This window comes from Silurus meridionalis, chromosome 2 (genome assembly GCF_014805685.1).
Source record: "Silurus meridionalis isolate SWU-2019-XX chromosome 2, ASM1480568v1, whole genome shotgun sequence".
In the NCBI taxonomy this organism is placed as follows: domain Eukaryota; kingdom Metazoa; phylum Chordata; class Actinopteri; order Siluriformes; family Siluridae; genus Silurus; species Silurus meridionalis.
Genome location: NC_060885.1, coordinates 20,514,285 through 20,541,895, shown reverse-complemented (window position 1 = coordinate 20,541,895; position 27,611 = coordinate 20,514,285). Strand labels below are relative to the sequence as shown.

The following is a 27,611-nucleotide window of genomic DNA, read 5'->3' as shown; positions in this document are numbered from 1 at the left end:
GTTGTTAGCTTAATCTAAGGTTTTGTGAGTATTTGAATATTTAATCCCTTGAACTTCCAGAACAGGTCTGCAAGTCCACACACATTTTCCACACACCTATGTGGGTTTATATAGTTTGTTTTTAATCTGTGTCAGAGGAGTTAAAAGATTGTTTACTTTATATACATTGGAGGGTTAAGGTTTTGAGTATACTGATTCAGTAACTAAAATTACATTGAGCATTATATCTAAGTATTATGTACTGTATATTTGATAATAAATATAGTGTTAATATTGCCTAATTGAATAAGTATTGGTTTGGTTTTGTTATTCACTACAGTATGTACAGTTTCATACACTGAGCATTTTCATTCACAATCATTTGTGTATAATTGCTCAACAAAGATTTTCAAAGACACTGTGAATTTTTGTTGCTTTTTACATAAAGGTAAAGGGCGCAGCCGGTCCATCCTTAATCTCCTGAGCTCTCCGCGTGAGACGCGTGCTGGCGTGTGGGAGCCCGAAGCCATGCCCAGTCCTGAAACCATGGCCATGGTGGAGAGCATGGCATGCAAACTGCTGAGTGAGGATGAGGTGGCTGCAGTAATGAGACACTGCAATAGGGTGAGCATGGGATTATGTATTCACGCTTCTAGTATGTCTAGTATGTCTCGTAAACACAAAAGTGTAAAAGTAAAATGCACATGCTTACAGATTTGTCAGTGAAATATTTTTCACTCTGTATTAGAAATTGATGTGTCTGCTTGTTGTGCTTACAGAAAGACAAATTATTAGGACACAATGTTTTGACAAAAATAATGTATAAACACCACACATAACAGTGAAGCCATATTAATTCAAAGCACGAGCATTCATATCAAACACTTACCTCTAAGTGTCTTTTAAAGCAGTTATTTTTAGTTGTCCATAATCAACTGAGTGATTAAATATTTAAAAAGGCACTTCTTACTCTGTTTGCTGTAGTTTTTGGCAGAGCGGGTGGTGGAAGACTTGGTACGCCCCCTGCTGGCTATCCTTGACAGACCTGAAAAGCTGCTGCTGTTGAGGGAGATCAGGTCAGGATGGAGCAGAGGCTTACCAATTTAAATCTACTGATCTCATTTCAATTTCTAAATGGAATTTCTGCCCTCGGCACCTGCTAGTCTCATATTATCCTGTTGATGTGAAATATTTACAGCACAGTGAATTTTATTCATATGTAAAATTTTCACATGTCTAGGATGATCATTCCACTGACAGACCTGGGTCGTTTTGACAGCATGGTAATGCCTTTTGAACTGGAGGCCTATGACATTTTAAAGAGTCGCTCTGGTAAGACAGTAATATAAGTTGCAAGAGATAATTATGGACTAAAAAAACATTGTGTACCAGTTAAAAGAAATCACATATTTAAAGATATAAATATATGAATAAATAAATGCTACAACATTTTACTAAAGTAGAAACAGCAAAATGTGGTTATGGACTGTGAGGAGAGTGTGGTTAAATTGTGTGTTTCATGTCCTCAGTGCGTTCCCCGGTTCTGCGTTCTCCTCGACATGGTGGAACTCCACGCCGGCATCTAATAACACCCATCCCAGGTAATGCTTTAAGTGCTGGATGCTGTAGGTATCCATTTACCTTATAAAAGCCAAGCACATGTCCTATGGCTGATATTAATAGCCTCCATGTACACACTTTTTTTTTTTTTACACCACTGCATACACACACACACACAATTCTGCTTTATTATACTTAGGCTCCTCAGTCTGTGAAAATAAAAGGGTCTGTGGAGACAATTCTGCTGTAAAATATGGCATTTATATATAAAAAGGACATTTATCTGAAGTCACAAACCCTCAGACTGAATAAAGGGATAGTTATAAGCAGCAATCTCATGTGTCTTTTCTGACCTGTGGGTTGCTGATCTGAGTAAGGTGCCAGGCCTTCTGACGTTGTGCATGGTAGCAGTTGGTCAATGCCTGAGTGCCAGGCCTCTGAATCTTGAATAGGAATCAGTAGTGAAATAAAAGTAAGGCGCCCTGCATTGTTTAACCTTTTGACGACTGCCCACAAAAATCTGGACCTCAATGCTAGTCTTTTTTGTCCATTGTGCATGGCCACAGTAGAATAATTTAAACTCTCTGGCAGAGTAGCAGAGGTCAATGAAATCTGAATAAAGTGGCCATTAAGTGTTCTCACACACACACACACACACACACACACACACACACACACACACACACACACACACACACACACACATATATATATATATATATATATATATATATATATATATATATATTAGCAATTACACTAGAAATCAAACATTAAGCATAAGCATTACCATAAGCAAATTGAGTACTGTTTGTGAGTGTGTTTCTTGGTGTGTGTGTTAGTTTTGTGTGTCTTTATGTGTGCTAGTATATTTGTAATCCTACTGGTTATGCAGCGTGGCTCTTTGTCTCTTCCCTCAGACTACAGGGGAGGCTTCCAGTTGCAGGCTGTGCACGATTTGGAGCAAGATCGACAGCTGATGCAGGAGCTAGAGCGGCTCAGGCTGGCTGGTCTCCCCACTGGCAAGCTCCCACCTCCCCGAGCCTTCACCCCTCTATTGGATGTACCCGTGGACAGTTACCTTTCTGGTTCTATTCGGCAGCGCTCCTTAAGCCCACCTCACCCCAAACAGCTGCTTGATGAGTCCCCTCACAGCACAGAGTGGCGTGGACGTTCCCCTAAAAGACAAGAACATCATTTGCCCCAAAAGGGAAGCCATGGTAATGCCACTCCAGAGCGGGGAAGATCACCATACAGGAATGGCCATGGTAAATCTACAAGGGCCAGATCTGGCAATGGAAAAGAGGTTAAATACACAGTGATGAGTGCACACAGGAGGAGCAGAACTCCACTAACACAGGTATTTGGAACAGACATGCTGCACAACCCGTCGGAAAGGAAGCAAGCGAACGGACATTCAGTTTCCTTTGAAAACAACCAAAACAGCCTGTCAGCGCAGGAACATGTGCTGACCACTGTCTTCATCTCTAAGTGCAAACAGTCTCTGGGTAAGTGCATTCTGGTCATCAAGATTTAATGAGTTGCAACATTCTTGGGAGTTGAAACCAGAACACACCATCCAAGGCGAATGTGATGTTGACAATATGATTGTCAAGAAAAGAGTACCTACCCCATTTTACCAGCAGGGGTCAGTGAGTTACTAAGTCCTTACACTGAAAAGCTATTGCGAGAGCAGGAAAATGATGGCAGAGCAAAACAAGGTGTAAATACTGGTTCCAGTTCCAGGTTGGACTTTTGGTTTGCCTGAAGTTAAAAGCCATTTAAAGCTCTCTTTATGTAACATCAGAAAAGGTTCAGAGCCAAGGGACAGATTAATTATGAGAAGAATTTAATGAAATATAATTTGTTCCAGTTAACTAAAGGAAAACCTGCACATCCAGAAGTAAAATAATAATTTACTACTTTACCTTTATTTTATTAACTTACAGTCATTGGTTCAGTGAGAGAAGAAAAGACCTTTGGGATGTTTATCAAGTATTTTGAAAGTTTAAATCAAAGTGCTGTCTTGGTAATAAAGTAAGCATACATGTATTGTCTCGTCCAATAGACAAGCAAAAGATAATCTGATATAACAGTCTTTTTTTTTTTTTTTTTACTTAAGCAATCACTTTTATACATAGGCATGATAGCTCTATATAGGGTGCTGCAAAGAAATGCATGTTAAAATAATTTAGAGTAGCAGTAAAGGTAATTTTGTATATCATATAGTGATTTTTCTTATCTGACAGGTATAAGTATCTCTGGGGGCATTGAGTCCAAGGTTCAGCCAGCAGTGAAGATTGAGAAGATATTTCCAGGAGGAGCTGCCTCCACCAGTGACGTGCTGAAGGTACCGTGTCTGCTTGTTTTATTGCACACTTCTCAGTTACTTCCGATGAGTATAGCAGATACAACATGATCTACAGCCACTACACTGCATCACATTACACTATACAGCTCCTTCTGTACGCATTGTATCAGTTTTCCAGTTTAAGACTTTCACTAAAACCTGTAAATAGAAGTATAGTTGTATTCTTTAGTAATGTGTAGAATTGTGGAAGCTGTTCCATGTGATTGACAGCTGCTTAGCTTGCTGTTCAGTCCTCAACCGTGGGTTTTAGTATCCTCTTATTGATTTTTTAAAATTAAATTGACTGTCTAAAGCATGGCAGCAAAGAGGTGTCAGTTGGTGTGTTCTCTGATGGACTGAAGGTTAAAGGTTTTTCTGTTTAGATGTAGTGTGTTGTGCTTATGTGTGTCGCTGAATCAGATATATGTTCCTATGCTAAACTAGCTCATGCACATGCTCTCCAGGGGTATATAGACCCTTCATGAAACATATGCACAAATAAACATTTCCCAATAATATGGATGTTCTACTCCTATAAACGATTAGTATAATAATAGCTATAATATTAGAAGCACTTTATTTTAAATATCATTTCTTAAATATATATATGTTCTATAACCCCTTGCCTGTAATATCAACAAAAATTGTGAATTAAATGTTTTATTTACTACTTTAAATGAATAATACAATAAACAAATATTAAAATTTTTTTTAGTACACAAAAATGTTACTCCGAACTTTCGAGCCACTCAGATTTTTCTTGATTTCTACTCTTATTCCGGTTCCAAATGGAAAGTCACAAACTATCAAGGTCTTAAATGTGTCAAGGTTGAGAGTATCGAGGTTCCACTGTATATATAGATACTAGAATTCTTTGTGCACAGGGGCATTGTCATGGTGGAATAGGTTTGGGTCACCTAGTTCAAATGAAGGAAAAAATGAATGCAAAAACATATATACAATTGTGTGCCTCCAAATTTGAGGTAAATTTTGGGCAAGAACCACGTATGGTTGGAAAAGTCAGGTGTCCCATTACTTTTGTCCATGGTATGTGTTGTAATACAGAAAAAACTGCATATAATGAAGGCCACGGTTTGGTCAGTAGAGGTTACAGGGAGATACCTGTTACTTGAAACACCATCACAGTGACCTTCAGTGCCAGGTCAACCCTTTGGAAATCCCTAGCGTGTGTGTGTGTGTGTGTGTGTGTGTGTGTGTGTGTGTGTGCATGGGGGCCTCTGCCTATCAGGTGTCAGCACTTCCTGGCGCTAATGTGAGCACCTCACATTGCAGTCACTCTAAAGATCCAGTGTCAAACTTGGAGTCCTTCAGCTCCTATACATTCGTTTCACCTTCAGCATGCGATAAGGCCTAGAGTAAAGGATTAAAATTGTCTGTTTCTGATTGTGTGTTTTAACACATAACAATAGCCAACGTATTACTTATTTTTACACATTGAAGCGAGTGGTGCTGTATGGCCACTCCACAGCCGCTATCATGTATGCAATTTCACTCCTCTGTCAGGGCAGAGGAAGTGCGTGTTATGGCTTGGCAGTGTTAACGCACATCCTGATCTTTTCGCTCAACCGATAACTGTTCTATCAACTCAGCAAGCACTGGCCACACTCAGATGGCTTCTGCCACACCTTCAGGGTGTGCGCACCAATACTCGTCACATACGTTAGGAATGCAGACAGCTGATATAGTGAGAAAGACATGCAGAGAACATTGAGGCCATGTTCCCACAAATAAGGATACACTTAAAAATTGTTCAATAGAAATTTGAAATTTAACTGCTGAAAATGTATTGTTTATTTAATATATTTTATAAATATGCTGATGACCTCTGCACTGCGATCACCCATATAAACTTTGACTATTAGAGAAGTGCACTTAGCTCTCCCTGAAGCTCTGTTTCTATTCCATTTTTACCCCAAGCAAGTGCTCTTTCTTTTTCTAGGGTCCTGAAAGGTTCAGAAAACAGTCCTGGGTGGTGTTACTATTATGAGAGAACATTAAGTTACAGTATGTGCTTTGGGGAGTAGCATGGAATTATAAATAAATATATATATTGCTGTTAGCAACCTTTAGATGAACCGCCAGCGATGCAGAAATACTCAGAACAACACTTAATACAGAATATTCTTCCATTAGTAGATTGCAGTAACATGCTTCCACCAGCAAGGGCTTTGACTCAAGGTCTTTGATTCTTTAATGTCAAGGAAAATTTAAATATGCAGACCGTAGTCAGAATGCAGATGTTTTTTGGTCATTTCACACGCATATTATTCATAACAGTGTATTTCCTGTGTCTTTTGAATACTTCTACATCAGTAAATCTTAGCTTTTTCTGTGTTAGCAAAAGTAGCAAAAGGCTCTTAATTAAAACTGTGATACAACTGCAGGCCTACTGTACAGTAAATAAAATTAAGGGATAAATAAATTCGTAGCTTGTAAATTGGCTAGATGGAGGCTAAAAGAGGATAATTCTTTATTTAGTTCAATGAATGTTAGGGTGTTGAATATGCTGTAGCACAGTACAAATTGAAAGCTGTTTATTTACTTGTTTATTTATTTAAATTAGAGTGATGGCGCATTTATTTATTTATTTTTCAAAAGACGAAATATGTTCAGGAAATGTAGTCTGTTGATGACCCATGTGGCTATTGGATGCTCAACACTAATTCCAAAAGTGTTGGGTGCTGTGTAGAGTGTATATTTGCAAATCTTGTTTTTTGTTATGTTTTCAATTGGTGAAAGGTCTGGACTGCAGGCAGGCCAGTTCAGTACCAAAATCTCTACTACAGAGTCATATTGAAATATATAGTAGTAATAGATTTGGTTTAGCATTGTTATGCTGAAATATGTAAGGTCCTCCCTGAAAAAGATGATGTCTGGATGGCAGCATATGTTGCTCTAAAACCTCTATATACCTTTCAGAATTGATGGTGCCTTTTCAGGTGTGAAAACTGCCCATTCCATAGGCACTAATGTATCCCATACCATCAGAGATATAAGCTTTTTAACTGAGTCGCTAATAACAAGCCGGATGGTTGCTCTCCTCTTTAATATGGAGGACGTGGCGTCCATAGTTTTCAAAACAATTTTAAAGTTTCGATTTGTCTGACTACAGAACGGTTTTCCACTTTGTCTCAGTCCATTCTAAATGAGCTTTGGCTTAGGGAAGATAGCAGCATTTCTGAATCATGTTCAAATGTGGCTTCTTTTTTGCACAATAGTGCTTTACCCTGCAGTTCTGTGTAATATGGCAACTGTGTTCACAGACAATGATTTCTGGAGGTGTTTCTGAGCCCATGCACTGATTTTCTTTACAGAATCATTCCTGTTTTTAATGCAGTGCTGCCTGAGGTCTCGAAGATCACAGAGCAAGGGCATTTTTTCCCTTGTCCAATGCACACAAATATTTTCTTCATATTCTAATCTTTTCATGATATTATGTACTGTAGATAATGAAAAATTCTAAGTCTTTGCAAATTAATGTCGAGGAACAGGATTCTGAAATTGTTCCACAATAGTAGTTTTTTGCAGATGGGTAAATCTCTGCCCAACTTTACTTCTGCAAGACTCAGTCATGTTACTGACCTGTTCCCAATTAATCTAATTAGTTGAAAAATGTTCCTCCAGCTGTTTCTTTTTAATAACACTCATTTTTTTAGCCTTTGGCTTCCCGTCCCAACTTTGTTGAATTGTGTTAGGGCCATCAAATTTAAAATTAGCTTATGTTTAAGCTTTTGATATGTTCTACCGTAATAGAAAAATATTTTTGGGGAATAATAAAAATTATTGCATCCTGTTTTAATTTACATTTTACACACCATCCCAACTTTTTGTAATTGGGGTAAAAGTTTTCATTGCTCTGGTCTGTGAAAGTAAAGGTGAAGGGAAAATACCTCTAATCACAGAGGAAGGGTGCAGGGACATTTCCAAGCAGATGTATCCTGGAATTTTACAATGGCAGAGGAAGAGTCCTTGCTTTTGGTTTTGCGTGCGTGCGTACGTGCATGCGTGTCTGTATACAGTGCTGTAAAATATATATTTTTTTATTTGTTACACTTTAATCATTCAGATCATCAAGTAAATTTAAATATTACACAAAGACATGCTAAATCATAAATGAAATGTGATAACCTCATTTTTTGAAAAGCCAAATTACAATTCAATTGCCACACCCAGGCCTGATTACTGCCAGACCTGTTACATTAAGAAATCACTTAAATAGAACCTGTCCGACAAAGTGAATCATGCACATCATGCTGCAATCTAAAGAAATTCAAGAACAAATGAGAAACAAAGTAATTGACATGTTTCATCCTGGAAAGGGTTACAAAGCCATTTCTAAGGTGATCCACAGTGAGAGCCATTATCCACAAATTGTGGAAAAACTTGAAACAGTAAAACCTTTCTAGGAGTGGTTTGGCCTACCAAAATTACTTCAACTGCGCACCTACTAATCATCCAGGAGCTCATAAAAAAATTAATAAATAAATAAAAAAATTTGCCTTGCCTCAGTTAAGTTCAGTGTTCATGATTGAACAATAAGAAAGAGACTGGGCAAAAATTGGGTGAGATCTAAGGAGAAAGCCACTGCTGAGAAAAAAAACACAACAGCTTGTCTCACAATTGCAGGAAAACATCCCCAAGATTTTGGGCAAATATTCTATGGACTGAAAAAACATTTTGGAAGGTGTGTTTCCCATTACATCTGGAATAATACTAAGACAGCGTTTCATAATAAGAACATCATACCAACATGGTGGTAGTTGCAGCTTCAGGACCTTGCCATAATTGATCGAATCATGAATTATGTGCTCTACCAGAAAAAATCCTGAAGAAGAATGTCCAGCCATCAGTTCATGACCTCAAGCTTAAGCACTATTGGGCTATGCAGCAGGACAATAACCTCTAAATGATTAAATAAATAACTAAAATCATGGTTATGGAGTGGCCGGACTTAAATCCGAACGAGATGCTGTGGCACAAGCTTACCCATGGTGTTCCTGCTCAAAAACCCTCTAATTTGGCTGAATTAAAACAATTCTGCAAATAAAAGTGAGCCAAAATTCCTGCACAGCGATGTGAAAGACTCATTGCCAGTTACCGAAAATGCCTGATTGTAGTTGTTGCCGCCTAGGGTTTCACATCTGGTTATTAGATTTAGGGGTAATAGGGCCAGGTAGGTTTGGACAGCTTTTTTCCCTTAATAAATAAAATTTTAATTTGTGGATCTGAATCGTTTACATTTGTTAAATTTGCTAAATATATGTTAAATATGTATGTGTATATGTATGTGTGTGTGTGAGAGAGAGAGAGAGAGAGAGAGAGAGAGGGGATTTGTTATTCACTGCACTTAATTTTTCTTCTAAAACGTCTAAAAGATCCTCTTGCATGAGTCTGCTTGTGGACTTGGGAATGATCTATCCCTCCCCAGCACTAGTATAAAGCAGGAGAGCCAGAGGGTCATGTCTTCAGATTTATAGCCTGATGTATAGGATCACCAGGGCAAGCAGAGACAGATTAGAGAGCGCCATACATAAAACAGATTAGATTGGCTTATAGTTTTATGAATGAGCCATTGATATCTGGCCATGAAGACCAAATATTGAGATGAAACAGGAAAATGTATGTGTTAAGAATATCGGTAAAACAGGATAAGCCACTTTTTGTCCTGTATATGAGGGTACTGTGTTTAAAAGACTAAATGCTGTCTGTTTGTAGTCTAACTCCTAGCTGCCACATCTGTGTTTTGTCTTCTTCTGGTTACTGTGGCTGCAGGTAAACACAAAACTGAACTACATGATTAGGGATGATTCACTGGGTGGATTGAGCTCACTGACAGGCATTGAAGGAAGAGAACAAGGGAAATAACTAGGAGTTTATCTTTCCTGTCATTCACCCTACATCCATGTATAATTCATGAGAAATTGTCACTATGCTGACAGAAATATGCAAGGATTAATGTAGGGGGTGGAAACAGCAGTGGAACAAGTAAATGTTTGAAAATGTACCTCTTTCCTTTCCCCTGTGTCTAGGCTGGATTTGAAGTTGTGTCAATTGATGGCGAATCACTCCAGGGAGTCACACACCAGCATGCAGTGGACGCCATAAGGAAGGCTTTCAGCAACAAGGCCAAAGAGCCCATGGAGTTTGTTGTCAAAATCCCAAAGAACCAGAGCTACTAAAGGAAAAATTAGCAATACTGTTCTGTACAGGAGAGACAAATTTACAGCCAGAGCTTGGTTTATACTCTAGAGGCTCTGAGCAGGAAACCTGAAGGAACACATCTTATGACAACAAGGAAAGCTCCATGCAAGAGCAAAGCTGCGATTGTCGGCTGAACCCACATGCCTGAAGGGTGATGTCTAAAAGAGAGCTTTTATAGAGTTACTGTCTCTTCACAGACTAGGCTTTTTTTCCTGCATCGATTTTTACACAATGGATTTATCTGGAGAGTCAATTATGGAGCATATTTAAGCATTATTATCAATGCTTTATGTGTTTATTTAATATAATATCTATTTCATATCTTTTTCAATTCTTTAGCAGTGCAGAATTCATGTATAAATTTAGGCATTAATCCTGCTAATGCAAGAAATATGTTGGCATGAATCATCTTTGAAAAGAACATTCTTCAAAACTTGGCAGTTACAGTTTCTAAAGCAAAGAATACACAAGGTTATGGTGATATGAAATTTTAACTGAATGTAACTCGCTATTTTAATTTTAATCTTTAATCTTTTGGGGCAGTGCTTTGAAGATATAGCAAATAGTTTATGCACGTTTAATGTAAAGAACGTTGCATGCACTAGTCTATTGAAAATGCTATGCACTAAAATCATTCTGAATACGATTACAAGACATCATTTGTAGCGTGCCTTACACCACTGTGAAATACTACTGCAATAGAGCATCTGAAATGCTTGAAGGTCAAAGTAGGTACCGAATGTGAGTTCTGTGATCATCTGTCTATCATGGAAGGAAGATTTATTACTGCCCTTCATGTAGCATTATTAAGTGATTTAACAGTAAAGTTCTGTAATTAAGTCATATGTATTATACCATATTAATAAATAAAAATCACGTCACCAAGGTTTTGTTACAGAATTGTTTTTCATTTGTTTCGAATGCTTTCAAGAGTCGATTATGTACATAATAAAGTAAGAGCTAAAGCAATATGAGCAGCAAGAATCACTTTGACTTGTGACATTTTTAATCAAAAACATTGTATTGCTTCTTACAGAAAATGTACAGCTTGATAATATACAATTGCTTACAACATGAAAAGACAAAACACACACACACACACACACACACACACACATGAATAAAAGACAATTAAAAAATACAGTAAGTTACTTTACTTTGGTCTTCTCCCAGTGGTGACACCTTCAACAGAAAAATTATGTATAAAAATCTAAATATAATATTAGAAATATTTACATGTGTTTCAGTCATGGTTTGGACTAGTATTGAGAGATAAATGGAATTGTGCTCCACTGGTGCAACAGATCTCTGAGACAGTCTTGGTGTGTGTGTGTGTGTGTGTGTGCGTGTGCATGTGCATGTGTGGGGGGTGATTTATATAAAAACACAAGAAATTAGTAACATTTTAAATAAAAATGATCTGACCACAAGCAAAAATATCCAGACCAAGAATTTCCAGATTAATGCTGCTATTTGGTTTCAAATTGTTTCAAATAATTTGACCTATTAACACAGATTGAGGTGTGAAATGCTACAAATCATTGTTGCAAGCATTTGGAAAATGCTAAATGAATAGTGATTGCGTCAGGCAGTGTCCGGCACGGGGTAGATAATTCTTAAAACAACGTTTCCAATTTCCCAACAAGTTTCTGAAATCTACGCAGCAACGTTGCAGATTTAGAAGCAGTCTCTCTGAAGTGCCTTGCAAAATTCAAATGGCTTCACTGGATTATTTCTTAAAGTGTAGATAGAAAACTGTTGAAATGTTACCACAAAATAGGCTATCACTATATATGCATATAAAAATATATAAAATAGATTTCATTGCTACATATTTTAAAGAGTTTGTTCAGTAATAACAAAAAAATAGTGTATATTGTGTATGTACATGCCCTCCTATATGACTATTTCTTAATTCGGATTTCAATAGCTGTAGGCAAGTCTAAGCTAAGATCTATGAATACATTGTCATGACTAGGCTGCTAATGAAGGCAATGGCTACCCACTGTGGGTGGAGACGCTTCTGACTGGAGCATATGTGAAACTTAAATCTCCGCACAGCCTGATGCTTGGATATGACTCTAACATGCACAGGTGCTAGTCACACTCAGATGTGTGCATTACAATATTGTGCAATCTATAAAGGAAGATGAATTTCATCATAATAAAAAAATAGTACTTCGAAATAAAGTGATTAGTATTGACTTGCTGAGCCCCCCGTGAGCCCAGAGGACAAATAGAACAGATGTTATTCTCTGTCTTTATGGTGCACCCTGACATGACAACAGTCGCTATACAAAAGCTGTTTTTCATTTCTTCCTCCAACAACTCCAAGATTAAGCACACTAAAAGCAGATCAAATGATGTGACAATGCACTTTAACTCTGTAGAACTCGACCGTGCTGCATTAGAGTTACATTAATATTAATGCTATATTAGTAAGAAGTAGAGGAGAGTCCATTAGTGCAGGTCCTCCTCTCCTCTCCCATTAGTGCCTTTACCTTGACTGAACACAGCACATGATATCAGTCCATTACATAACATGAGCTGAAATTCAGTAAAGCACACACAAAACGTCTTTATATTCACACATCTGTGTAGAAGCGACAAGGCACTTCCGCTGTCAGACAACAGGACGTTCAGGATGTACTACTGTCTAGGCTGCATTTCTACCACAGTTAGAGTGTGAAGTGGTGTTCTGGTGGTCGGTACACTATTAAGGACACAGTCAAAGTCAGGCAGTGTTTGAAAACAATTTGAATTCTCTGGCTGTGGGGAAACGGTTGCATTTGTGCCTAAGTCATTTCCTCAGAACAGATTCGCGTGCACAGAGCATTTAAATTGTTTTGCAGCTGTGAACTAAATAAATGTGTGTTAGATCTCAGTGGCTGCGATTTCCTCGAATCTGATTTCATGACGCATATCAAACTCCTCCATTTCCCTGTTCTCTAGCTCTAGGCTCAACTCCCTCATCACGCGCTCCAGCTCCCGGTTGCGGCGGTACATCTGGATGTAGTTTTGTTGTAGCTGCTTCTGGTAGCGGATCACCTTGTCTTTCTCCTCCTGCCAGACACGGCGCTCCTCTTCGAAGGCTTCCAGCTGTTCGTGTCCGTGCCTTCTCTCGAACACCAGCTCAGTGCGCAATTGCTCGACTTGCAAGTGCAAACCATGAAGAGTATCTGTGCTCTGATGCTGTAGCTTGCTCACATCGCTTTCGTACAATGGCAGCGGCTCCACTACTTCCTGAAAAGCAGGGCTGTGGACTTGATTAAGGCCACCTCCGACACGGCTCTGAGGCAGAGGCAAGCTCATGCACTGGCCCTTGCTGATGGGCAACACCATGATGTCTCTGAGACGAGCTGACTCCATTTCAAGGCGGCCCAGCTTTTCACGAAGTAGCTCGGCCTCACTTTTGCGGCGCTGCAGCTCATTCTCACATACTTCCAGTTCGAGTGTACGAGTTCGTGCCGCTGCCTGAGCCTCATGTATGCGCGTATGGCTGGCTTGCAGCTCTGATCGAGCTTCTCGCAGCTGAGCCTTTAGGGCAATAATCTCGGCTGCTTTCTGTCCCAGGTCAGCCTGCACATCCTTTAACTGCTGCTTCAGCAGGGAGATCTCACCAGACTTTTGACAAACCTGCAGTAAAGAAACATTGTGATAAATGTTCCATTTTAGATTCTCAAGTGACACTGAACAAGCAGTAATGTAGATCATTAAATGCATACTTAAATAGGCTCCTAATATGCTGGATCCAACAACTATTTATAGCTGCAAAAAAGATAACTAACTTGTTCTGCAGATGTTCCATTAAAAATAGCTATGACTGGACAAAAAATATGATGTGTTGTAATGAAATTGTAATTGTTGGCAAACAGCTGTGGTGTTAATGATAGTATTTAGATAGACTTTTACTTTAACTTGAATACATTTTAATATCTAAAGTCCAATATCATACATTAGAGTCTTTTCACATAAACATAATATATATATATATATATTTACATAATACATAGCCATAAAAAGCATAATACTTTGGATACTTAAGTACATTTAAAAGCAAATACTTTTTAACTTTTATGCAAGCGAAAGTTTAAAGGGGGCACTTTTACTGGAGTAATATTCTATCTATTTTATCTCTAACTCAAGTTTTTTGGTTTGAGTACTTTGTCCACCACTGGATATTTCTTACATAACACACAAAAGACACATGAGGACAAGACGCATCTTTGACACTTTTTATTTAATCTTTTTGCCTCACATGACTTATTGTTTTAATGTGGCACCATATTTAAAGGTTGCACACGAAACACATTCTCCTGAGTTTCTGATAAATTTTTAAAGAATTGTCTATGCTGACCTCCCACTTGGTCTCCTCCAGACGGGGGCCTAACTGGTTCTGCTCTCTTTCAATAGAGGCACATCTTTTTTCCAGTGTCTCTCGCTCCTGCAGCAGCTGTGAGAAATCCTCCTGCAGCTTCTTCTTTTCCTGTTGGAGCTGAAAGACCTGCAGCTGCAGCACCTGTTGGGCCCGTTGTGCTTTCTGCTGCACCTGCTTCATCTTGGTTGCACAACTCTGCCTGAGCTCTTCCATCTCCTGCTCACAGCGTTTTTGCTTCTCCTCATATACCTAAACATCCAGAACCCATTCAAGAAGCATTTCATTAACAAGATTTATCTGGTAAAGTATAATTATGTATCTATAACATAACTGAAGAGATTGCATATGAAGACTGTGTAGTTTTATATTTTCTCTATTTAATATGTAGATCACATACCTGGCAGATGGCTGCCTCGTTCTCATCCAGGTTGTCTCTGAGCTGCTGCAACTCCAAGTCTCGTTCTCTCAGCTTTTCCTCGAGCTCACGAATAATGCTCTCATAGCCCTCTGGGGGAGCAGGGGAACGCCCACATGATCCACTGTCTGAGAGTGGCTGGCCTGTGCTCTTGCTGGATGAGGAGCGACCACTGTCGGAGTTCGTGTGGCCATGTCCTCCTGTGGGCCTTGTTGACTCTGTGCTTGTGGACAGTCTCTCGCACTGCACCAAGCTGCATGCTGTACTGCTGTATGTGGGCAGGCTTGAAAGTGAATTGCGGCCAGAATCGGACATGCTGCAAGTCTGACTGTTGCGAGCGTTGCGGCTACCAGTGTATGAATTGTGTTTCTCTGTGCACAGCATCCCTGCACCTCCTGGAAGTAAAAGATTGATGCTTCCATGGCTCTCTGACAGACTGCCCCCTGGCCGTGGGAAAGATACTGCACTGAGTTGCGGTTCTTGGGTACTACCGGCTTAAAGGCAGTTGGTCGAATTACGACTTTCTCCATATTCTGTAATCCAAAAATATTCAGGTGAGTGCATGAGCAAACATTACTTAAGTTTTGATGAAGCGCATAACAAAAAAAAAACAGTTTTCTCTTCCAACTGAAGTTGATTTTTAAGTTGATGTAATAAATGTAAAAATTATGATGAAATAAATGTCAAAGTAAATGAATGGTGACCATAAAGTATTGGCCTTCCAGACAAGACTATCCATTTGACAGCAATCATGGCACCATTTGAGTGTTATTTTTAGCCATAAAAACTTGGCTCATATGTACTTGAGTGGGAAGAGACCCATATCCCAGAAGTGCAACAAGGTGGCATTTCAAAGATGACAGATGATTAACAAAAATGTAAATAAATAAATAATACTAAAATGTCTGTGACCTACTGTATATATGTATATGCATGAAGGTAAAAAAATAATTATGCCAGGCATTTTGTGCTAGTGTCATTACCAACCTTTTTTTTTTTTTTTTTTTTTACAGAAAGTACAGTATATTATACAGCTGCCATGTTAAATCTTAAATACTGCTCAATGCACATTATAAGCAATGTAGTGTCTCTTCTTAAACCATGTTCAAGCAAAACCACCATATAATTGCAAGCCTACAAAGAGATTAAAACTATTTAAAAATACCTCCCAGGATGAATATACAAAATGGGGAGGGGGGGGGTGTTTACTATGTATTCTATATAAAATGTCTTTACCAAAAAAAGCCTAGACACATAATCTGTTTATCACAGGCTGCCTGGGCTACTTTTTTAATTTTTTGATCCTGTTCAAACACGATTAAATTTCCACATGGATCTGGATTAATTCCATCATTTGCAGGTGCGGCCCCGTGGCTTTATTTCTGTCCGGATCAGCCAGGTTTGTGTTTTCCTCTCTCCTTCCATGAGGATCATTTTAGACCCATCAGAAAAAGACATATTTGGTCATACACAAGTATCCACTTCCCCTCACCTTATATATATTCTCATTATTTTTAAGTGCAGAGGTTGTTACATTGCAATCAACTGTTATATTATTTTGGATTCAATGTGCACATATAGAATGTCCAGGTAATGATCTTGTGATTATTTGGATGGACGCTGATGAAATGTGGCCACAGATTAATAACAGCAAAGTATGACTCTGAATAGCTATGAATTGATTGACAGTTTTGTCACAGCAGGTACTTCTCTTTCAAAATAAATATGCCAATAATGATCTCAACAATGCCTGCTAAAGCATAATTAAATAATCTTTTAATTTTAGAGAAAATATTGATGTCCTTTTTTAAGAATGATAGACAAACAATTGGTTACAATTCTTTGTCTTTTTCTTCCTCTTTCAGGTTCTCCCATTAGGGATCGCCACAGCAGATCATCCATCTCCATACCCCCCTGTCCTCTTCATCTGCCTCTTTCAAAACAACTACCTGAATGTCTTCCCTCACCACATCCATAAACCTCCTCCTTGGCCTTCCTCTTTTCCTCCTACCTGGTGGCTCCATCATCAGCATTCTCCTACCGATTTACCTCATGTCCCTCCTCTGCACATGTCCAAACCACCTCAATCTTGTCTCCAAAACATCCTACATGCACTGTCCCTCTAATAAACTCATTTCTAATCCTGTCCATCCTCGTCATTCCCAACGTAAACCTCAACATCTTCAGCTCTGTTACCTTCAGGTCCGCCTTCTGTCTTTTAGTCAATGCCACTGTCTCTAATCCATACAACATCGCAGGTCTCACCACAGTCCTATAAACTTTCCCTTTCACTATTGCAGAAATCCTTCTATTACAAATCACTCCTGCCAGCGTGTACCTTCACCTCTCCAGGCTCTTTTCCACCTGCTCCCTACTCTCACCACAAATCACAATATTATCCACAAACATCATAGTCCACGGAGACTCCTGTTTGACCTCGTCCGTCAACCTGTCCATCACCACTGCAAACAAGAAAGGGCTCAGAGCTGATCCTTGATGCAGCCTGACCATAACTCCTGCAACTCCTTCTGACCTTCTCTATACTTCTCTATCAACATTTTTAAAACAAAAAAAAAATCGTTAACAATTGATTACATTAAATAAAAAACTCACTTTCTCCAGTTTGCCTGAGACAGGGATGAGTTTGGGCGGAGGGCCGCCAATGTTAGTACTGTTCACAATTCCTCGGTTGTTCTGTGTTTCTTCTGTGTCACTGCAAGGGCTGCCTACTTTGACATGGTTATCATTCCAGTCACCCACCACATCATCACTCATGTATCCATAGTTGCCATTGCCAGCAGTCAGGAGATTGGTGGGTTTGTTCTTTATAGGCAAAGTTGTCTGGTTGTCGAGGAGCTCCTCGAGAGCTGGCCCTGCGCAGTGTGCCCTCCTGCTGCCGGAAACAGCTGGTGGCAGGCAGGGGCTTGCGGAGCCTGGCGCTGAAGTCACTGACAGCGCGACAGTGGCGTTCCTGGTAAGTGCGTCCAGAGATAAGGCTGCTGACAGAGCCCATAATGCCTGTGGGTGGGGAATGTGATACAGGTAGGCAGGGCTGAAGATCAACACTGGATTGTGGGTGATCAGAAGGCACAACCAGTGCCTGAACCAAAGCCATGGCGACTGTGCGCCCAATACACACACTCTGCAAAAAGACAGAGAGAAAATATTAGTTAGAACATGAAGGATATGAAATTAAAACATGATCACTGATCTGAGTGCTTTCAAAGTAAAATATACAGTGAATAGCCTTAAGCACTGAAGATGGAATGCTAAGGAACAGCTAAATAAAATGATAATAAGAAGATTGAACTGAACTCTTTGACAATGGTAGTAAACAAAGCCAGATATTAGCCTGTTAACAGTATTTAGTAGTATTAGTTATGTGGGAAACATATATTTAGCGATAAATTATGACATTCTTTACCAAAACAGGGATTTTGAAGTGAACAGTTTAAGATGGAACAAATCATGTACTTCTCTATCAGCCTAACAGATCTGTTCTTCCTTTTGTGATGCAGTCATCTGTTTTATATGTTCTACAGCAAATGTAATGTTACAAAAGAAACATCTGAATCAATCCTGAGAACCATGTGTCTCTTTGACTTTCTTTCAAATAAAAGCATACTAAGAGAGCTGTCCCGAACACAAAATCAGTATTAAGGTAAACAATCTGGTTGCTTGCTGAATTCCCCCTGGAACCCATCTTAATAGACCTCATCCTTTTCAGACAATGAGTGCTGGCAGTTTGTGTGGGCAGTAGGTAAATCATCATTTAATGTTGAGCAAAGTTTCCATTTATGCAAACTAGAATGCAAAGCAATTTGTCAACTACCAATATGAGTGAGGGACTGTGGTATGTTTCTTCTTCTAGATACAATAAAAGAAACAGAGAGTGGTGGAGAAGTGTGTCACCTGTTAAGAATATAGTGTCATGCCTGCACATTACATGAACTTGGATCCACTAATGTTAACATCACATTCTTTGGTTCCAATTTTCCTAATGATTCTTTCCTTTAGGCTCCCAGATCCCTGCTTCTACCCAATCAAGATGAATTAATAAACACAAACATATTACAAGCTAGTATATAGAATATATAACCTAGTGTGTTGACTGTGGGTAATATCGGCTTGTGAAAAAATGTCTAAAAGGTTGCAACCTTAAATCATGTCCATAACCCATTGACCCACGTGCTTGAACTTTCCAGGCTGCATTATCATGGATCACTGCACTCTTCTTACACTCAGCTACCCTCCAAAATTCTAAACCCACAGACCAAACACACCCACCATTATCCCCATGGTGCTTGATCTCACACGAGATCTCCCCCATCCATAACCTTACTTTCATGCCTCATCTCCATCCTGCTCTCTATTACACAATGCTTGTTCTGTCTTGTATGCTTGGCAAGAAACAAAAACACAAAATAAAATAAAATAAGAATAAATAATATAAAAAATAAAAAATGTATTAAGCCTACCTTCATTCCCCTTGTCACTTTTCATTTTGCCACTACACTCAATGTCTTTTTGCAGTGGAATATTGTCATGATACCAACATACCAAATACCACAATACTTAAAATAAATTTGAAAAGCTAAAAATAAATTAACATGCCTGAGATACACAACCTTTTTTGACTACACAAAATTCATACTATTAGAGTGAAATTATAACTTTCTCCTTGTTATGAATACAAAGCTCTATATAGCTTATATAGTATTATATAGTTTATATTTATAAGGGCATTAAAAAAAAATTATACAAGTTTCCTGAACTGTTACACAATTTCTTTTGCTGTTCATAGTTACTGCCTCTAGATCAAAATAGATCAAAATAGTGTGAGTAAATGTCCACAATGAAAAAGTGAAATTTGTTATCTATGGCAAAAGCATGAACATATAATATAATGATTTTTTGATTCGATAGCTTCTGCAACCCTTATTACCCGATATTATTGCTGTCTCTTATTCCACTCTCACAACCCCTACCCAAACAGTCGGAGCCTAGAATAATTGGATTAGGGGATCCACAAAGACTACTCCGCTTGCTAATTTTTCCTGACTTGACCTCAGGCTCCTGCTTCTGTTACTGATACTCTCGCCAAAAAATTCTTCTCCATCACCCTATTGGATCCTCCTTAACATGACACCACCCCAATCAAATTAAGGAGACCCATTAACAACAGGAAAAGCATCAGTGTGCATTCCTGAAACAGCACATTTTATACACCTACCTTTTTGTATTTGATCAGTCAATTTAGATAGATTGGACTGGATGTATGGTTTATACCCTAAAATCCGAGTCATCTATAAGTTGGTTAAATACCTGTGTCTCCCATCATATCAATATGCATGAAAGATCTCCAGAGGTTGTAGGATGATCGTATATTTTGAACTGATAGTAACAGTAACAGTGGTTCTACATCATGTCCCTGTCCAGCACTCTTGGTGCTATGGCAAAAAAGATTTGTGATGGTATGTTTCATGTGGCAGTAAAGTTACTACAAAATCATCTCTGTCACAAATTCTATACAGTACAATACTTTCTAGTGAAAGGGGAAAAAGTGAAATTGCAGTCTTACTGCACCCAATAGACTCTGGTTAGCCAAATAAAACAGGTCAATTAAAGTCATCCAGTCCAGTATGCATTATTTATCTCTGGTATTACAACATTTAGGAAGCAGAGGGGAGCAATTGCAGGTGTTTCTAATCCATAGAGCTAGCCAGAGCTGTTCACAGAGATCTTGTTATGATAAATCTTAATAGCTATAGCAGAGCCGGAAAGGATTAGCTGTGAGATGTGAATCTCCCAGGAAGCATTCAGTTTCGCAGTGGAAGCTGGGGTAGAATGTGTAGAAATGCTGAGGCTGAGCATGGAACACAGCAGAGGACCAGATCTCTAAATTAAAATCCCCATAGCCTTAATCCCATTTAGACACAGAGAGGTCTCCTGACCCAGAGTGTTTGATGTGTATTCAGATCCTGATCAAAGCTACTTCCCATGGAAATGCTGGCCATGACACTGTACTGCCTCATACCTCTGCTTGCTCTCTAAACAAGAGACTTAGGCGCTTGTTTCTTCAGTGTGATGCATGGTGATTCATCTACCTCTAACAAGTTAAATTACTCTGGCATACAATCATAAATAAATGATGGTCATTCTGATTTGTGTATTAATTAATCAGATGTGGAAATGCTAGAAACACTCAAATCTACTTTTACTTTTATGCTATCACTGTGTGCCACCTACATACCATAAATACAGAGTTACACAATTATCCTCACAGCACTGTAAAGGCACTTTGCCCCTTCACTCGACTTCTAGCATTACAGTTTGTCACTCTTTTAAAAAAAATTCTGTTCCTTCAAGTACAACCTAAAGTCCTTGTGTTTATCACACTGCCTATTTATAGATTATCCGTTCCCATTCTTACCACTTTCCTTAATAATTACATGCTACTCATTTGTTTTCTATTTTCGTTACATGGAAAGCTTCTGTTACACCTGGCTGCCTATTTCATTCCAGCCATGTCCTTTTTCTGACTTTCTCACTTCCTATTCCTGTACCATGCTGTTTTTAGACTATTTGAATCTACATCACAAACATCCATACTCCTTCCTGCTTTCTGCAGTCTCCTTTTGCTCACTTTATCACCTTAATTGTGCCCATTATGATCTTCAATGTTGTAACAAGCAGGTGTTTGGTGTAAATCAGTGACAGGAAGGGATATGAATCTATGATTACAGTCCCATGCACACTCCGACATCACACCAACCCTTCCGGAGAGCTCTTACTGGACATCAGGCAGTGAGCCTCTCTCCTGTGACTTCCTGCCAGCTGCTCTCCCATTGTCTCTCTCAGAGACATCAGATAGCAGCACTCTCCAGAAACAGTCTTGAAATAATACACCAACAATGTTTGGTTTATACACAAAGATCCACACACAGACAACAAAACAACACAAAATTTCTTTGCATGCTCTAAGCATGCTGTATCATGTCTGGAAGATAAAACACTGCTAAATATCTCTACAAAAGGTTACATAAAGCACAGAACAATGCTGCATAGTTTGCAGAAGGTACAAAGAAGAAAATGTGTGACCTGAGATATTTTAAGAGTTAATATATACTATAGGCTTACAAACACATGATATGTTTAAAAATATGCGGAAACCTTACTCTATTTTTGCTTCACATTGCAGATTTTTCTTACCACTAGATTCTGAAGGATGTTGCCCATTCAGTCACAAGAGCATTAGTCATGATATCAGGCTAGAAAGTTTGAGGGAAAGTCTGTGTTCTAATTTATTCTAAAGGTGTTTAGGAATAATGCTTTCAGTAGCTAGTTATATATTTATTATACAGTGCAACCTCTATCCTCACTGGGGTTACGTTCCATGACCCCTCGCAAGTAACAATACTGTATAACACAAGGTTGCTGTTCTGTACTGTAAACTCAACAAAGAATTGTGAATTTATAAATGTTATAAATGTTTTGTTTACTACTTTAAATAAATAATACAATAATAAAATAGTTTTTCAAACATTTTTATGTAATTTATTAGTACAAACTGTTTTGAAATGTTACTCCGAACTTTCCACTCGCGGCTTCTTCGGAAAGTTTCAGATTTTTCATGAGTTACGGTTCCAAATGAAAAGTCACAAACTATCGAGGTTCTGAGTATTGAGGTTCCACCGTATACAGCTATAATACTAATGTTTACACTTTCTAAAAGGAATGTGCATCTAATCAATGAAGATAACATCCACATGTCTGTGTGTGCCACCATTCTGAATCTACAGCAGATAACATGGGGCAATGTAATAATCTTTCAACTAACAGTATCATAGAATAATTTTGTGAGGCGTCTCTGTCAACAATCAAATCTCACAATATCTGCACTGTGGGCCATTGAATGTGTCCTAATCTGAGAGAGGTCAGGAGTCATATTGTGCTCAGATCACACACTGCTGCTGTTACTATGACACAAAACATCATGGAGCAAAAGCTGCACACAAAATGCAGAACGAAGCTTTTGGACTGCCAGAGAGCTTTGGATTGACTTAAGCTGTTTAGTTTCGGCTAGAGTTCACAGAGCCAGTCAGACTCAATTATTAATCAGTTTCACCCCATTCCCAGTGTTCTGTCCAACCACAACTATGGTTTGTGTGCATTATATGCATTAAAACAGGACTTGAATGTCAGTTTTCCAAACAGATGAAATCTCCTTGTAGAACGCTCAGTAGAGACAGCCTAACACCAAACATCACACAACTTATGGGTGGCCTAAGAGGGATTAAAAACATTCCATTTTGAATAAAAAAACCTCAATGACAGTAAATATTACTTTATTTGCAGATGTGTAAGGAATGTACCTTTACTTTCCATGTCACGATCCAAAGTGAATAACAACAAATAAAAAGCATAGGGTAAGGTTTAATGTCCAAAAATGCATTGCTGACTTCAGTGGAAATGAAATATCTGCTACCTGAATTAAACATAGTTAGACACAAATGGTCTCCCGTTCATTGAGCAGCTATAACTTGATAACAAAATTCTACAAATATGAATATATATATATATATATATATATATATATATATATATATATATATATATATATATATATATATATATTACATTAGCCTGTACCAAACTGACCCTTAAAGATTAATAACAAAGGTTCCTATTCCATCCAACAAACAAACCAAAAAAACTAGAGGACTAATCTTGGACATTTTTTTTGCAACTCCAAGCTAAAGGGCAAGCTTATGAGTCACAAATACTTTTATTTTCTGTTCTCTTACAAAGTTAACAAAAACCCATTCAAACCTCTCAAACCCAAATGAAGCCAACTGCCTTTTAAAGGCTTCCCTAAAACCAGGAACCAAAGAGAGAATTTCATCAAGCTAAACACTATAAAGCTCCCAATATTTCTACATCTATCTAGCTTGTACAGTTTCCACTTCTCTATGTTTTATTCCTGTATCTCAATGAGGAAACAGTGGATTAAATTAAAACCATAGTTTGTAAAGCAAGGGTAATTGGTTGACTGTGCTTTATCATTGCCACCCTGTTGCTTTTGCAAGCTTTCGGCTTGTGGCTGTTTGTTGATGTTGCCATGGCATTTGAGGCCTACATGTGTGTAGCCTCGGGGTGAAAGCTACACCAGAAAAAAAGGTGGGGTTCAGCAACAAAAACAGTGGGAGTTACAAAAACCGAGGCAGTAAGAGCAGGCGAAACACAAAAAGAAATAGAGATAGAGAAAGATAGAGGACATTGTAACCCTTTGACCTTAGGCCACTCTACTATTTCCTCACTCATTTACGAATTCATTATCAAACACCCTATTATCTGATTATACTTGAATTTTATAAAAATCATACATCTCTTTTCTTCTTTCTTCCTTGCTATGTACTTAACCCCTGGTTCAAATCTTCTTTCATACCTGACTGCCTGTTTCCTGTCCTTCTACTGTCTTTTTAGTTTCCTATTCCTGTATTGTGATGTTTTTAGAGGCAGACGGGGTATGTGTGAGACATACAACTTCTCATGCTGGGAGGGAGGAACAAAAGAGTGTCCAAATTAAACGACAAACAGAGAACTGATGGGGGTAAGCGAGCTTTTTAGCATCTCAAAGCATATGAGCCTATGCAAAGCATCCAAATACTCCGGAGGTGCCACGCAGTTCTCTCATGCCGTAGTCTGGCCTCCCTAGGCCTCCCAGAACAAAGTCGCTCTGCCACACTCTGCAATCAGATGCAGCGAGTGGCATCCACTACACAATGTCAGGAAGACACTACCTGTCAATCAACATCATGGACGAAGGTTTTTTTCTGCTGGGTGTAAAGCATTACTTGGCCCCAGCTAGCTGTCTCTGTCCAGATTTGTGTCAGGAAGATGGCAAGGGTCTTCCGCAGACTGATTGTTTTCAATGTACCCAGAGCAGCTGTAGTCACCCAGGTGTGATTTTTATGAAGGTCTGCATTTTTTTCTTTTAAAGAAATCGTTACTCAAGGTGTTCCAATGGGTTTTTATATACCACATAAAACGTAAAAAACATTATTCAGCATTAGAAAATGTAAAAATCTATTTGACACCGTCAAAAAGGAAATGTCTAAAAGTTGCAGCATTTTCATTATATAAAAAATGTGTGATTTTGTGTACATCATACTACTATATTATGTGCGTATTTTCAGTATGTGCATGATCCAGATAGTGTGAATGCAGGCTTGTGCTAGTGAAAAGTCTTTAGATGCTGTTAGAGCCATTGAAGCACTGGCCGATTTGTGTCTCCTCAGCTGCTTCTGAATACCGCAATATAAATTTCCAACCACTAATGATTATTTATCCCAGGCCAGCGGTCAGACAGGCAGACATCAGGAAAAGGAGCGGGAGAGAAGTTGTGGTCACACCACACTAATGCCCTTTTCCTTCGCCCGCTGCTGCATGGTCATTCTGTTAAGACGAGAGTGATGGGAGGGTAATGAGGCAAAAGAATGCACTTTTTCAACACAGAGAATTCAACATCGCCTGGATGGGTCAGTGAGCAGCATTTATTACCTATTAGACATCAGCTACAATCAGCAAGATTGAAAGCAACCAGCAGACCCAAATCGGAACAAATCTACTAGAAGAATATTAGTGCTGTTCATCCATTTTGTCTATAAACAGTGTGGGGAAAGGTGAAAATGTGAGTTAAGTATTATCTATTGCATATTACTGAACTATTTCAGATCTTCAACTTTTGCTTATGCGTATGGCTTTAAGATGACCCATGTCCATCATTAAGACACAATACATCAATAAAGAGTGCAGTCAATGCAATTTTGCTACAGCAATTTCAAGCACATTATTATGTCACCTTTTATTAATGTAACATGAAACCGATGTCAGACAGAATCAGCCTTAATGTTATTAGCTAGGTTAAAATATCAAAAGTATTCTGGTATGAATATACCATTATAAAAGTGAAGTAAAATCCATAAACAACTGGAAAAAACGGTTTGAAAATATGCAAATAAGCTGCAGTGAGAAAAGCCAAATGGGATTGTGGACTGTGTCACTTCGGATTCCAGACGAGCTCAGACGGCGAGGGAAAAGTATGGCATGGAAAGTTCTGATTCAGCGCAGTCAGCTGAGTCCAAGACTGGGCTAATGAGCTCTCCTTCCTTCCACACACATCTATATAAATACCTGGCATCTCCTCAACAGGAGAGGAAAGGTTACCGAGGAGAGGAGAGAGGAGAGGAGAGGAGAGGAGAGGAGAGAAGAGAAGAGAAGAGAAGAGAAGAGAAGAGAAGAGAAGAGAAGAGAAGAGAAAAAGCTTCCATCATCCTCCATGCACTGCAACCCTGAACAATGTGGATAAGACTTTCAGGGGGGCCATTTTGAGCTCTGTGTCACTGAAAACAATGAAACTATGGCAAAGTTCTGTTGACCAACAAATTTCCTTAAAAAGACATCAGCAAAGAGAATACGGGTTCAATTCCTCTCACATGCGCGAGTGATTTAACACATTATTATTTTCCAGCAGAGTGACGCAAGCACATTCTCCTGGTGATCTCATCAGCTCTAAGCAATGTTTGCAGACTTCTGACTTGTCACAGTCTGTGCTATTTTAGGCTCAATCTGTACACAGGTCTACCACTAAACTGAGTCAGACCCAAAAAAATATTCAGATCTTAAATATCAGTAAAACCAAGAGGCACACAATGAGGAAACCTTAGAGCCACCAGTGTAGACTGATATCACCAGACTGCAATGTTTAGCTTTTTTTCTGTTACTTTTATAAAAAAAACTTTTTAGGCTTAAAACGTATATAATTGCCTGCTTTAACCTGGACATTTATTTTTTTCTATGACCTTACACTGAGTTAAAAAGCACTTTAAAAATCATCTCGTCTTAAGATTCTTCAGCATGGCTTGGTCCACTTTCACAAGCGAATCCATGAGCATGAGTATGTCCATTACTGCAGATTGCTCAACTGAGAGGTTTAGCTCATAACAGCAGCCCTCAAACAACGAACACCTTCACACACAAACACAGGACGGCTGCAGACAGCAAACACACACACACACACACACACACACACACACACACACACACACACACACACAAGCATGCTACGATGCAAATACACAAAGAGTGTAGCTAACACAACACTTTCTGTAACTTTAATGTCTCTTTGTTTTTAGTGCAATACACACCAGCTAAAAAACACATGCTTCCCATCCACAGAGAACACAATGCTGCTAACACTCTGTTTTCATCCATTGTCTTGTAAATGCCCCATCTATCAACCCCTCGGTGTTCAAAAAGTTCATCATTCATCTGGATCACTTTAAAGAACTCACAGAATTGTATGTGTGTAATCGGAACGAGTAAGTGTGAGTTATTTGTGTGTGTGTGTGTATATGTGATAGATGTATTCACATACATACCCATAGTTCTCTTCATGGTCATTTCCTACTGTCTATGCTTTCTGTCCGGGAGCCAAACTAAGAAGGCAAACATAGCCTGCTCATTCTGCTCTTAGGTTTTGCTCCCTCTCTTTCTCTCCGTCTCGCACACTCACATGCTCCTGCTCTGTAGTATAGTCTTGTGCACACACATACACTCTCTCTCACTCTATCTCTCTCACTCTATCTCTCCTTTCCTGCTCCTCCTCCTGCACTCCTTCTCCCCTAGTCAAACTTTCCTCTCTT

At 38.8% G+C, this 27,611-nt stretch overlaps 2 protein-coding genes across 2 annotated transcripts in view; one reads left to right on the top strand and one right to left on the bottom strand.

Moving 5' to 3' along the window:
* Nucleotides 1-11,218, top strand: part of pdzd7a (PDZ domain containing 7a) — a 20,745-nt gene extending 9,527 nt beyond the window's left edge. The window contains exons 10-16 of the mRNA XM_046877343.1: nt 428-603; nt 964-1,055; nt 1,220-1,311; nt 1,509-1,580; nt 2,460-3,047; nt 3,789-3,889; nt 9,940-11,218. Of these exons, the coding sequence (XP_046733299.1) occupies nt 428-603; nt 964-1,055; nt 1,220-1,311; nt 1,509-1,580; nt 2,460-3,047; nt 3,789-3,889; nt 9,940-10,089 (1,271 nt within the window). The 3' untranslated portion in view covers nt 10,090-11,218. The remainder of the gene's footprint in view (nt 1-427; nt 604-963; nt 1,056-1,219; nt 1,312-1,508; nt 1,581-2,459; nt 3,048-3,788; nt 3,890-9,939) is intronic.
* Nucleotides 11,096-27,611, bottom strand: LOC124403653 (leucine zipper putative tumor suppressor 2 homolog). The gene is given in 7 exon segments (XM_046877355.1): nt 11,096-13,747; nt 14,469-14,738; nt 14,887-15,356; nt 15,359-15,437; nt 17,518-17,779; nt 17,781-18,046; nt 27,348-27,611. Coding segments are annotated over 6 exon segments (2,082 nt in total). The 5' UTR covers nt 18,020-18,046; nt 27,348-27,611; the 3' UTR covers nt 11,096-12,985.